Below are 12971 nucleotides of genomic sequence, written 5' to 3' on the forward strand. Positions count from 1 at the left end.
CTGGTTCCCGGAAAAAGAAGACCAGGCCAAACTGAAGCCATGGGGCCAATTCCAACAACTTACATCAGGCAGCAGCCCACGCACGCAACTAGGTTGTCTGTCGTCGCGGCTCATCTCCCTCCCTCCCTCCTACCGCTGCCGCCGCCGCCGCCGCCGCCGCCGGAGAAGAGAGAGACAGAGAGCATGGCCGACGCCCTCGACATGTCTCTCGACGACCTCATCTCCAAGAGCAGGAGCACCCACCAACACCCCGGCGGGAGACGCCCTGCCTCCAGAGGCGGAGTCCCCGCACCCACGTTGCCGCGACGCCGCTTCAACACCCGCGCTGCCGCAGCACCTTACCTCCGCCGCGCAACCTTCTCTTTCAAGGTGAGTGTCGGAGATCCCTTCCTCCTCACCCTCTCCATGCCGCTGCTCCTAATTGATTGAAGTTGAACGAACCGACCCTAATCACTTGAACTGATTAACCGAATCGTAGCCACTTGTGCGACCTATGGATTATGCTGGATATAGGGCCGCCCAGCCCCGCCCGCCGATGGTGTCCGCCCTCGACGAGCCCACCAAGCTCTACATCTCCAACCTCGACTACGGCGTCTCCAACGACGACATCAAGGTCACTCCTCTTCTCTTGCTATAAACAGTGCTGGTACATCTGATTCATCAGTTGATAGTACGGTGTTGCTTATTACGGCAAGGAAACAAACGAATTTCTGTATTGATTTTTTGGCCTCCTATTTTGCTATGCTGCACCATTCTTTTTTTTTTTCTATTCCTACCCAGGCACCATTCTCATCCGCCCTTTCCTGATCAGGAACTCTTTTCTGATGATGGTGATATCAAGCGTTACTCTATCAACTATGACAGGAGTGGAAGATCAAAGGTAGATTACTTCTGAATTTTGATGCCCATCCTCTTTACTCTTTTCTGTCTCATCAGCCTCAAATGCTCATTAATTACTGTGGCTCAACGTTGGCAGGGAACTGCAGAGGTTGTCTTCTCTAGAAGGTCTGATGCTCTAGCTGCCGTTAAGAGGTACAACAATGTGCAGCTTGATGGCAAACCTATGAAGATTGAAATCATTGGGACAAACATTGAGGCGCCACCGCCACCAACTGCTATCTTCTCCTTCAATCCGCCAGCTGGAAACTTCAATTTGCCTTTCAAAAGGTCAGTTAGTACCATCGTTCTTTGCCATATGCAGTGTATTTTTCTCCCCTGATGAAGTAGCACCTGCAAAACATTGCTTTCCAAGACTACTGTGCTGCTTTTCAGTCATTAGCTTCACTATCATTCCACAAATGCATGCTCTGTTAGAATTTCAACTCTGCAGCATGGTTTCTACAGTACACAGGTGTGCTGATAGTGCAAGCAGAGCAGGGATTATTTGTCTTTTATCCGGGGACTCATATTAAGACTCCCGGGTGAACAAACAAAAAGCTACATCTCTTTTATGTCATGTGGGGAATAACTAGATATAAGTCACATGCTCAGATTAGTGACAGAAGTATATATAGGACCCATGATACTAAAAGCTTTTTGTTCACATTTGACAATCTCCTGGAAACTAATGCTCATAAATGTTGCGTCCACATGATAAACGAGTGGTTTGGGAGTGTGTGCGAAATCTGTCATTTGTGATGGAATCGGAACCGAGTCTCAGTTACTGTGATTGCTAAATCTAAGATTGCATTGTCATGTGAATCAACAGTTTTGATTATGCTTTGCACCCTAGTGTGTTTTTTTTCTCTTCTATAAAGATCTGGAGTAAGAAACCAGCATTGAAATTTTGCAGTGGGCCTGGAAGAGGTGGTGCTGGAGGATGGCCTCAGAGCAGAGGTGGATTTGGTGGGCGTGGGCGGGGGCGGGGGAGGGGGAGGGGGAGGGGAGAGGGTCGTGGTGAGAAAGTTTCTGTTGAAGATCTGGACGCAGACTTGGACAAGTACCATGCTGCAGCAATGGAAACCAGCTAAATGATTCTGGCACAGCATTCGTGGTGGGCAGTGGCCAGTATGTCTTCCTGTGTCTCATTTTGTAGGAATAGATGCTGACCATAGTATAATGTATCGGATCATGAGTGGGTGTATTAATCTGGAAGGTCAATTTGCATTGTGAACATGTTGGGTGATGAAATGGAGAGGATGGAAGCAATTGCGAGATGAGGTGTTTTTGTGAGAGGAAGCTGACGCCTGTTCCATTGTAGGTTTGGTTGCTTCTTAGTTACAAACTTGTAGATGGTAATGGAATATATACAGCATGGTTCTGATATTCTGTCACATTTCATGTTGGATGTCGCCGCTGTGCAGTTCAACTGCATGATTATTTTGTTAGCCTGGGGACAAGTCAGTCGGGTCTCGCACGAGTTGCCAGAGTTTGTGGCATTGTTGATTGCTTGATAACCTGTCTCTGTTTTTAAACTCGTAGATAGTCCCTTGAGCTGAAAGGAGTATTTGTGAGATTTTACTATGTATTCTGTAGAAGAATGCATGTGTATGGATCTACCAATTTAAACTAAACTCTATATCAGTGAGTGGTGAGTTGCAGGTTGTTGAGGTCTAGGATGTGCGCCTCCAGCAGCTGGGCCTCCTTGAGGATCTCTCCCATGCACAGGGCAATGGAGCCCAGGCAGCACACTAGCAACAATCTCTCCTCTGGTTGCTGAATGCTGTCGTCGTCGTCGTTGTCATTCAACAGCAGCAGCTTTGCCTCTCGTGCCTGCGCTAGGAAGGAGCCCAGCACCTCGTCATCCTTGTAGCAGCGGCTGCAGCCGACACCACCAGCCGCAGTCCCAGCCTCAAGATCGACGACCTGGCCCTTGGCCTCTTTGCATGTGGAGGCGAGGCTGCTGCTGGATGGTCTTGGTCTTGGTGTTGGTGTCATCGTCCACGTCCACCTGCTGGTGCCGGCGTGCCTGGTGATAGAGCTGCAGCAGCTGCACCATCCTGCCGAGGCTGCCCTGGATCTTGTCGTAGCAGGCCACCTGGAACGGCGGCAGCCACAGGTAGGTGGGCTCGCTGCCGGCCTCCGCGGCGTACTTCCTCAGGAGGGCCAGCTCCTGCTGCACCCTCTTCAATAGTCGCGGCGATGCACCGGGCGAGCTGCTCCCTGGCCTGCACCGACGGCCTCGCTCCTGGCTGGAACACAAGGTCCGCCAGGACGCCACAGGAGATGCCTATGAAGGTCTCCACCAGGCGCGTGATGGTGAAGGCCATGGGAGCCTGGTCGTAGCGGCGCCCCATGATGATGATGACCGACAGCGCGGCCGCCACGCCGCCCACGACAGCACATGTGAATTGATATTGATATATGCTTTAAAACCATCACAAATGTTGGCAAGTATGTCCCTCCTACTAACTTATGTCGTCAACTTGTCGGAGTAGTAGACATGGTCTGTCTATGTTGCATGCTCAGTTCCTTGGACGAAACTGCAATAAGCACGGTAAAGCTTGCTCATCTTGCAAGTGATTGCAACAAGCCGCTGCCTGCTGGTAGCAAATGCGAAAGTAAGTCATACATTTAAAAATCCACCACTTTATGTTAGTACCACATGATAATTGTTGAAGCTGTTTTTTTTATAGTTTCACTGTGTAATGTGAATAAGATAATATGATTCAAACTGTACTCGTCAGGTTGGACTGTGCCTCGACCACTGTCTGCAGTGTATATGTGAGAATTCCGGAAGAAATGTGGTCATAGGAGGAGAAGAATAATTGTGTTCTAGTAGAGTTTCAGGTCTCTAGTATCATGTGATGCTAAATTGTCTAATAATATTACTTGCTAAGAAATGTGGTGGGGCTCACTTACTGCAGAATCCCTTGTCAATCTTGGAAGGGGAGAGAGAGAGACTATGTGTGTGACCAGGATAGATACCTCTGCTATCGTCACCGAGGCGCATAGATACCTCTGCTATCGTCACCGAGGCGCCTTGTGTTAGACTGGGCAGAGGGCTTCTGACTTAATCTTCCAGTTGGCGAGACCAAGGGAGAGGGTTGCCTTCCGGAAACCTTTGAACCGGTAAAAATAAAATTTAACAAAAGTCTTATTAATTGAACATGTCATTGTTCAAAAATATTTAATAATACAGTAAAGCTATAGAGGTGAGGGGCGGGCCTGGTGCAAGCGGTAGAGTCTTACCGCCTGTGATCGGAAGGTTCCGGGTTCGAGTCGCGGTCTCCTCGCATTGCACAGGCGAGGGTAAGGCTTGCCACTAACACCCTTCCCCAGACCCCGCACAGAGCGGGAGCTCTCTGCACTGGGTACGCCCTTTTTACCGTAAAGCTATAGAGGTCTAATAAATGAGAGTCTAGGATTATTACTTGTGTACCAGAACTGATGTATCATGATTAAACGAGTCTCGTAAGTGTTGAATACCAACACATTTATGGATATTTGAAGTTAATTTGTGTGCTAAGATTTACATTTATTGTTTTCCTATCAATCTCTAAGATATCATAAGATTAAAAATGCGGTTCATCAATGTTATGTAGACATTTCATCAATCGTGTTCTGCTCTTGATGCAGATAAACTGAATAGGAAAACCTTTATTCAAACTGAGCTCTTAAGGCTGATGGAGGAGGAGGAGAGTTACTGGCATAAGAGATCAAATAGCATGTGGCTCTTGAAGGGTGATAACAACACTGCCTTCTTTCATAGAATGGCTAATGGAAAAAAAAAGGAAGAACACGATTTTCTCTTTGAAACATAATGATCAAACAATTGAAGGGGATGGTGCCCTAGTGGACCATGCTACTCAATTCTATAAGGAGCTGTTTGGTCCTTCTGCACCTTCTGGTCTCCACATGGAGCCTGGGTGCTGGGACCCTTATGAGATGGTTACTTTGCAAGAAAATGTTGAGTTAGAAAAAGCTTTCTCTGAATCTGAAATCAAGGAAACCGTGTTTTCCATGGAAAAAAAACACTGCTCCTGGACCTAATCACTTCCCTGTTGAGTTTTATCAACATTGTTGGGATATTGTCAAGGAGGATATGGTTGCTCTCTTTTCTAACTTTCATAGTCTGAAATTGGACATTGGCAGGTTTAATTATGGCATTATAACTCTGCTTCCAAAAGTTAAAGAGGCTAATAACATCAAGCAGTACAGACCTATTTGTCTGTTAAATGTCATATACAAAATTTTCACAAAGGCTCTGATGTTAAGACTAGACAAAGTTATGGGAAGGATTATTAATAGAAGCCAATCTGACTTCCTGAAGAATAGAAGCATCATGGATGGGATTTTAGCACTTCATGAAATTCTACACGACACTAGAGTTAGAAAAAAAAGATGGTCTCATCCTCAAACTTGATTTTGAAAAGGCTTATGACATGCTAAACTGGGACTTTCTTTTTTATTGTCTCAAGCAGAGGGGTTTCTGTAAAAAGTGATGTGATTGGATCAAGCTGGTCATGAGTTCGGGTACGGTTAGTGTTAAGGTGAAAATATAAATGGGAGCTATTTCAAGTCTGGTAGAGGTGGCAGGCAGGGTGATCCTTTGTCCCCTTTTCTGTTTAATATTGCTGCTGATACCTTAGCCAAAATGATTTCTCTTGCCCAAAAGAACAACTTAATCAAAGGGTTAGTGCCTGAATACATTGAAAATGGAGTTGCTGTCCTTCAATATGCCGATGATACAATTTTGTGTACCCAAGATGACAAGGAGCAGGCATCCCATCTAAAACTGCTGTTATATTTCTATGAAGCTATGTCTGGGCTTAAAGTCAATTTTTCAAAAAGTGAAGTTATTATGGTGAGTCAGGATAGTTCAAAGAGCCTTGAATTCTCTAACATGTTCAATTGTGCTATTGATAATTGGCCCATTAAATACCTGGGGTCCCTGTGTCTGGCTCCAAGCTTCATGTGTCTGATTGGTTGCCTATTTGTGAAAAATTAATGAAAAGGCTGGATGGGTGGAAAGGTAGTTCCTTAAGTCTGGGAGGTAGACTTGTGCTCATTAACTCTTGCCTGAGTAATCTCCCTGTTTATGCCATGTCCATGTACTGGCTTCCTGTTTCAACTCTTGATAAAATTGATTCTGCTAGAAAAAAAAATTCTGGCAAGGGGGAAATTTGAAACGGAAATACCATTTGGTTAAATGGACCAGAATCACAAAGCCTAAGAACAGAGGGGGTTTAGGGATTAAAGACCTAAGAAGAATGAATATCAGCTTATTGTATAAATGGTGGTGGAAAGCTGAAAATGGGAGTGGTATTGGCATGATATCATTAGAAGGAAGTATCTTAAAAAGGGGATGGTCTCCTTGTTGAAGAAAAGTCCAAAGAATTCACCAGTATGGAATGATATGTTGAAGGTGAGGAATGTTTACACCAGGGGTAGGTCCATGATAGTGGGTGATGGCAAGTCAACCAGTATTTGGCATGACCGCTGGTGTGGCCTTGTCTCCTTGGCAGACAAGTTCCCAGGTCCATATGAGATAAGTGATGAACAAGATTGTTCGGTGGAATATATGAAGAAGAAAAACTGGCGTCCTTCTTTCAGAAGATGGTTACATGAGGACTTGGAGATTGGGAGAAGTCTGGTTCCAAGGCTGTACGACACTATCTACTGTTTCAGTACTAACAACAGTAATGATAGAGCTAAGTGGGATTGGGAGAAGTCTGGTGTTTTCTCTGTAAAATCCACTTACAAGTACTTGAGTAGACATGATGTTGGTCTTAGGCTCTTAGCTTTAAGAAAATTTGGAAAGCCAAAATTCCTTTGAAAATCAGAATTTTCTTGTGGCTTGTTTCACAGAAGGCCATTCTTACTAGAGATAATGATAGGACTAGATGCCCTACCGGTGTTACTGCGTAGGTTATAGGGGTGGAAGAGAGTAGGACGTGGTCTGTACTTTCGACGCCGGCGAGGGGCCGTGGCGGCGAGAACGCGGCGGCTGCTGCTGCAGCCTTAGAATTCCCGCTGTGCTACAGTAGCGGCGACACTGTTCATGCGAGACACAGTAGAAGGCGGCTAGGGTTAGGAAATCCCGGCCCCCTTTAGTAAGCCGGAAACAATTCTTGTTTTTGCTTGATTATAACTGATACAGGGTTCTCTTTTTATAGAGATGACTGACTTGACCCCTAAGAAAATATCCTAACCGAATCAATCTAACATATCTCTTTCCTAACAAACCAAACCAATCTAATCTTCACGTGCTACAGTACCGCATGCTACAGTACCACGTGGCCCCTGGGCCGGCTCCACTTGCCATAACATGGGCCTACGCCTTGTATAATGGGTGCCGGTCATAACATCTCTCCCCGCCTGCGCAAACAGCTCGTCCTCGAGCTGAAAGGCAAGGTAGAGGGTGCGGAACTCGTCGACGAGGGACTGTGCCGTGCGGTGGGAGCCCTGTGGGCTCGTCGAAGACTGCGCGCTGCTGCAGCAGCAACAAGTTCATCAGCGGCTGCTTGGCTTCGGCGGAGAGTGCAGCGAGGTGTTGCTGTGGAGCCGCCGCGTCGAGGCTGCGCACGCCCTGCCAAAGGACGCGTCTGCCCTCACGCCAGAAGGATAGCGTCATGGCCTTGAAATCCCACAAGATGGGACCCAAGGTCCGTAGGTAGTCGACGCCGAGGATGAAGTCAAAACAACCCAAGTCCAATCCGACGCACGTGATGGAAAAGGACTCCGAGCCGATGCGGATGGGCACGTGGCGAGCAATGCCCTCGCAAGAGAGCCGGTCGCCGTTAGCCACGGTGACATGGAGCTGCTCACCGCCCGTCGGGGCGAGCCGTAGGTGGCGCATCGTCGCGCCATGGAGGAAGTTGTGCGTGGAGCCGGTGTCGAGTAGCGCCAACAGCCGCTCCCCTTTAACCATCACCGGGAGTAGCATCGTATTGTCCGTGCGCATCCCTACAAGTGCGTGTAGAGAGACCACGAAAGCATTAGCGGCCGCAGGCTCCTGGGCGTCCGGAACCGCGGGGTTGGCGACGTCATCCATCGCCGCGGCATCCCCTAGCCCGTCATCGATGTAGTCGTCCGATTCAAGGTAGAAGAGCCATGGGCACACGTGGCCGCGGACGTAGGGCTCATCACAGTTGAAGCAAAGCCCTTGTCGACGCCGCTCCAGTTGCTCGTCCGGCGTGAGGCGGCGGAACTAGCGCACCGGGGGCGCCCCGTTCGTCGCTGCTGGTCCGCCCCCTAGGGGCACAGAGGCTCCAGCTGGAGGAGCACCCGCGCCTGGCACGCGCGGGGAAAGCCAGGCCGCTGAGGAGGTCGGGCGCCCTGCTGCAGAGGCGCTGGAGGCATGGCCGCCGCGCGACGCTCGAATGCCCGGGCCAAATACATGGCGGTCTGAAGGTCGGGTGGATCCCGCATCTCGACGTCGACCTTGATGTGCTCGTGGAGGCCACCCACGAACAGTTCCGCCTTCTGGCGAGGATTGAGGTTGCGAGCATGGCAGAGCACGGCATTATAGCGGTCCGAATACTCCTAGACCGATGACTGGAAGGGTAGCCGAGCGAGCTCAGCCAGGCACGTGCCGTGCGTTGGGGGGCCAAAACGGAGCTGGCACAGGTCGCGGAAGCGTTCCCAGGTTGGCATGCCTTCATCTTGTTCCAGCGCATAGTACCAAGTTGGAGCAGTGCCGCGAAGGTGGTACGAAGCTAGCCATGTGCGATCCAAAGCCAATGTTCACTGGCCGCGGAAAAACTGCTCGCAGTGGTTGAGCCAATTGAGCGGATCAACGGCGCCGTCGAATGTCGGGAACTCCAACTTGTAAAATTTGGGAGGGGCATGGGTGCCGTTGGGAGCAGCGACAGACGAGTCCTCCGCGGATAGGGCGCCGTCGGAGTACCCGCCTCCACCGTAGACGAGGGTACCGTCCGTCCCTCCATAGACAATGCCGCTGGTCGAGGGCAGCTGGTGCGCCCCGGAGGACGCCACGACCGCGGCTGCCGACGGTGTAGGGGTCGTGGGCATCGTGTAGATGGGCGGAGTCGTCAAGCCCATCGCCCACGACGGGATGAGAGACAGCGAGGCCGGCCACCGCAGCAAGTGGAGGGGCACCCCCGTCCCGCTGGTCTGGGGCATGCAGTAGGGGAAGATCGCCTGCGGCTGCGACGACTGTGGAGGTGGTGGTGGTGCCGGCTGTTGTGGAGGGGGAGGTGGTGGGATGAGGGCGGCCAGGGTTGCCTGCATGGCCGCCATGCCGTGGGCAATCGCAGCCACGTCGGCGGCCAAAGATTCCAACGTCAGGGGCGCTCCCGAGGATGTGGACGACAACCCCGACGCGGCCGACGGCGCTGGCGCTGATGGCAGGGACAGGGAGGCGGAGGTGGACGGCAGCTGCGTGGATGTGGATGGAGGACATGACATCTCTGATACCATGCTGATAGGACTAGATGCCCTACCGGTGTTACTGCGTAGGTTATAGGGGTGGAAGAGAGGAGGACGTGGTCTGTACTCTCGACCCCGGCGAGGGGCCGTGGCGGCGAGAACGTGGCGGCTGCTGCTGCAGCCCTAGAATTCCCGCGGTGCTACAGTAGCGGCGGCACTGTTCACACGAGACACAACAGGAGGCGGCTAGCGTTAAGAAATCCCGGCTCCCTTCAGGAAGCCGGAAACAATTCTTGTTTCTGCTTGATTATAACTGATACAGGGTTCTCTTTTTATAGAGATGACTGACTTGACCCCTAAGAAAATATCATAACCGAATCAATCTAACATATCTCTTTTCTAACAAACCAAGGCAATATCTTCACGCGCTACAGTACCATGTGCTACAGTATGCTGGGTGCCGGTCATAACAGATAACCTAACTAAACATAAGTGGAAAGGCAATACTTCTTGTGCGTTTTGCACAGAAAAGGAAGATGGGCATCATCTATTTTTTGGTTGTCTTACAGCTAAATATGCGTGGAGCCTGTTAGCTTACCCTTTGGGGTCTGACTGTAGACCTGGTAGCTTGGACCAGTATTGGATTTGGGTTAATAACATCATGCCTCAGGGACATAGTATGCATGCTGTTGGTTTAGCAGCTGTTTGTTGGGCTATTTGGCACACTACAAATGCAGTGTGCTTTGATAACAAAAGAATTAAATCTCCTACTAAGATTGTCTGTATGATATGTTCCTTCCTTACATACTGGGCCGGGCTTCTGAAGGAGGATTTGAAGAATCAGGTGTCCCTAGGAGCGGAGGCGATCAAGACGGCGGCGCTTTTCTTTCACAAGCAAGATTTGAAGTCTCAGCCGCAGGAGGAGAATCAGTTGGTTCCATTTGCTGCTTAGGGCAGGCTCCAGAGGGTGCTTTAATTTGTTGCATCGTTGTCTTGGGCTAGTGCCCCTGTAATGGGACGCTCTTTTGTTTTGTTTGTGGGTTTTTAGCTATGGCGCTTTTGTAATGTTTTCTGGGAGAGTGCGTTCTTGCATATGTTCCCTGCGCGTTCATATGTTCGAACGGAAAGTCTGGTTTATGTCGGGTGGTTAGACGGTCACAAACTGAACTATGTAATTTCGCTGCTGCGCTAATGAAATTCGGTTTACCGGTGTGAAAAAAAGGTAGACATTTCATCTATACTCCTACGAATTAACTTTCTATGAATCCATTCAGCAAAGTATTTATGGCAGAACCGTCTATTCCAATGCCTCCCAGAAATATTTGTCTTCCATTGGACACTAAATACTCAAGAGAGGACACCAAATTACGTAGTTCCATCGAGCACACTCCAAAGGAGAACTCGAAAATCCACATTTTTCCATCGGGGTCATAAATGAGAGAATAAAGCTTACAACATTCTTAAGTCATTTCTTACGTCACTTTATTACAGTAATAAAATATTACCTCAATTGATTATAACAACGGATATAACAATATTATCAGAGTTACAGAGGAAACAAAGATTAATTTAATAATATGGTGGAGCATTAACATAGTGGATATTTTTATATAAGAGATGCTAGCAGATTTTTACTTCTTTTCTTATAAAAACATTTAGTGATGGTTATAAATAAACACTACGGTCGTAGCATGAAAGGAATCATCTCTGAGCCCACCAGGAGGTTTTCACACACAAGAGTCAGCTCTATGTATCCTTCGATTGTCAACGACATGGGAAATAAAACCCTGAGTACTCGATTGTACTCAGCAAGACTTACCCGACAGGAGGAAAACAAAAGACTTCAAAGATATGTAAGGCTTATTTGGTTTGTAGGTTATTGCATCTGCGGAAGCATTACTAAATGTGCGTCCTTATATTAAATTTTATTAGTAGTCATCATTAGTTCATTAACTAAACATTCTATGTAAGTACCTGTGCTACTTTCAAGCAGGTGGTAAGCAATCAGAACCATTTTACTATCTTTTATATTCTAGTTCTTACTACGGTGCTAGACCATAGCAAAGTCAGTACTATCTCACAGAAACGGCGATTCGCGAATCAATGTATTTTAGCTGGATACCCCGAAACACATGCCCCGTTTGTACCCCAGGCACAAACAGGACTAACCCGTTTCACTCCTGTCACGGGTCCAGGTCTCCATCCAAACTTGGACTCCAAGACCCCACACTTGAGACCCAATCTCAATATGGTGCTTAGACCTCCACCTTTCCCCGCCTCTAATCAGTCGGTCCGAAAAGAGCCGAAACCCACGACAAGAGCGTAACGACCCTTCCCGCTCCCATAAGGAAGTATGTACTCAGGATAATAAGTTTGTGACCTGACTATCATTCACAGCAACGGACGGTCCTCAATCGACACAGGTGGAACAAGTGCAATCTGAGCCTCGCTCGAATGTCTAACCAAATCCAGATCCAAAGTACCATTATGCCCGGTCTTTAATTATCCTTCATATATATTACATGTGATAGTAATATAATAACAACAATAATATCATTTCTATCTCTCGTACGTGACAGGTAATCACTCGACTTCTACTAGATCCTATAGCATAGCAATCTACACGATCCTGACATACTAGTAGGACTCATAGAATAAGGATATATATATATATATATATATATATATATATATATATATATATATATATATAATATATATATATATATATATATATATATATATATATATATATATATATATATATGCAAGTGGTTTCATTCAACTCCTTAAAACTTAATGCACAAGCATAAAATAAAGTGCAGAATAATAGGGGTTATGCATCGGGGCTTGCCTGGGCAAGATATAACCAAAGATTAGCATTCCATTGGTGACACGATCATTAAGGCACCATCTTTTCCACTATTTCGATCGACTCCCTGATCCATCGTTGTTTCTATTATGATATACGTGGATGCAACGTAGAGACACAATTAATCAACGGTAACCGCAACTCTTAAAAATACGATTATGCTCCACAAGCTAATGAGCTAGCTTTAATGAATATTGTACTAGTCTACGTATCCACGTTGTCAGGTAAGGCTTCATTTCTAGGAAAATGTCTAGTTTTAAAATCCCAAGGTGTTTCAACATTTTTTTGATTAAATATATATTTTCAAACTAGGACTCATTTAGATACCTTAGCAAACTAACTATTATGGGGCTACAAAAATTACAGTGAGTACCTAATAATGTTAGGAATTTACTGTGAAAGTTTCAGGGCCAACACTAACACCAATTTATCATAATAATTATTACAAGTTTATATCTTACAATATTAAGCATCTTAAATTAATTAGATAACTCCTAAAAATATTATAAAATTATGTGAACAAAATATACTAGTAGATAGATCATGATTTTAGAAACCTAACAAAATTAGTTTCATAATTTTTGGTCAACTACGCAAATTTATATTAAATTTACAAGCTTACCTTAAAAACTAAATTAAAAAACGCTTTAGAAAAAGAAAAGGGCCGGTGGCCATTGATTCGGCCTAGTAGCCCAGCGCGGGAGCGGCCCCGCGCGGGTCGCAACGGCCCAACGGGGCCCAAGGCTAGGGACCCCGCGCGCGAGATTTTTTTTAATTTTAACACTTTTTGAAAACTAATTTTAAATCTAACACTGCCTATTTTTTT

General features: G+C 47.0%; 1 protein-coding gene and 1 pseudogene across 2 annotated transcripts; one reads left to right on the forward strand and one right to left on the reverse strand.

The window, feature by feature from the left end:
• Positions 1-22: 22 nt before the first annotated feature.
• Positions 23-3508, forward strand: LOC136486017 (THO complex subunit 4A-like). 2 transcript variants are annotated; one of them, XM_066482779.1, is made up of 5 exons: positions 23-369; positions 479-613; positions 812-880; positions 977-1167; positions 2525-3508. In XM_066482779.1, exons 1-5 carry the CDS (start codon positions 40-42, stop codon positions 2532-2534), a joined length of 735 nt encoding a protein of 244 aa, XP_066338876.1. In that variant the 5' UTR covers positions 23-39; the 3' UTR covers positions 2535-3508. The 2 variants fall into 2 exon arrangements, with proteins under 2 accessions (XP_066338876.1, XP_066338875.1); XM_066482778.1 differs by lacking the exon at positions 2525-3508 and adding an exon at positions 1793-2506.
• Positions 2792-8538, reverse strand: LOC136487273 (uncharacterized; annotated as a pseudogene).
• Positions 8539-12971: the final 4433 nt, after the last annotated feature.

The sequence above is a fragment of the Miscanthus floridulus genome, chromosome 10, assembly GCF_019320115.1.
Source record: "Miscanthus floridulus cultivar M001 chromosome 10, ASM1932011v1, whole genome shotgun sequence".
Taxonomy (NCBI): domain Eukaryota; kingdom Viridiplantae; phylum Streptophyta; class Magnoliopsida; order Poales; family Poaceae; genus Miscanthus; species Miscanthus floridulus.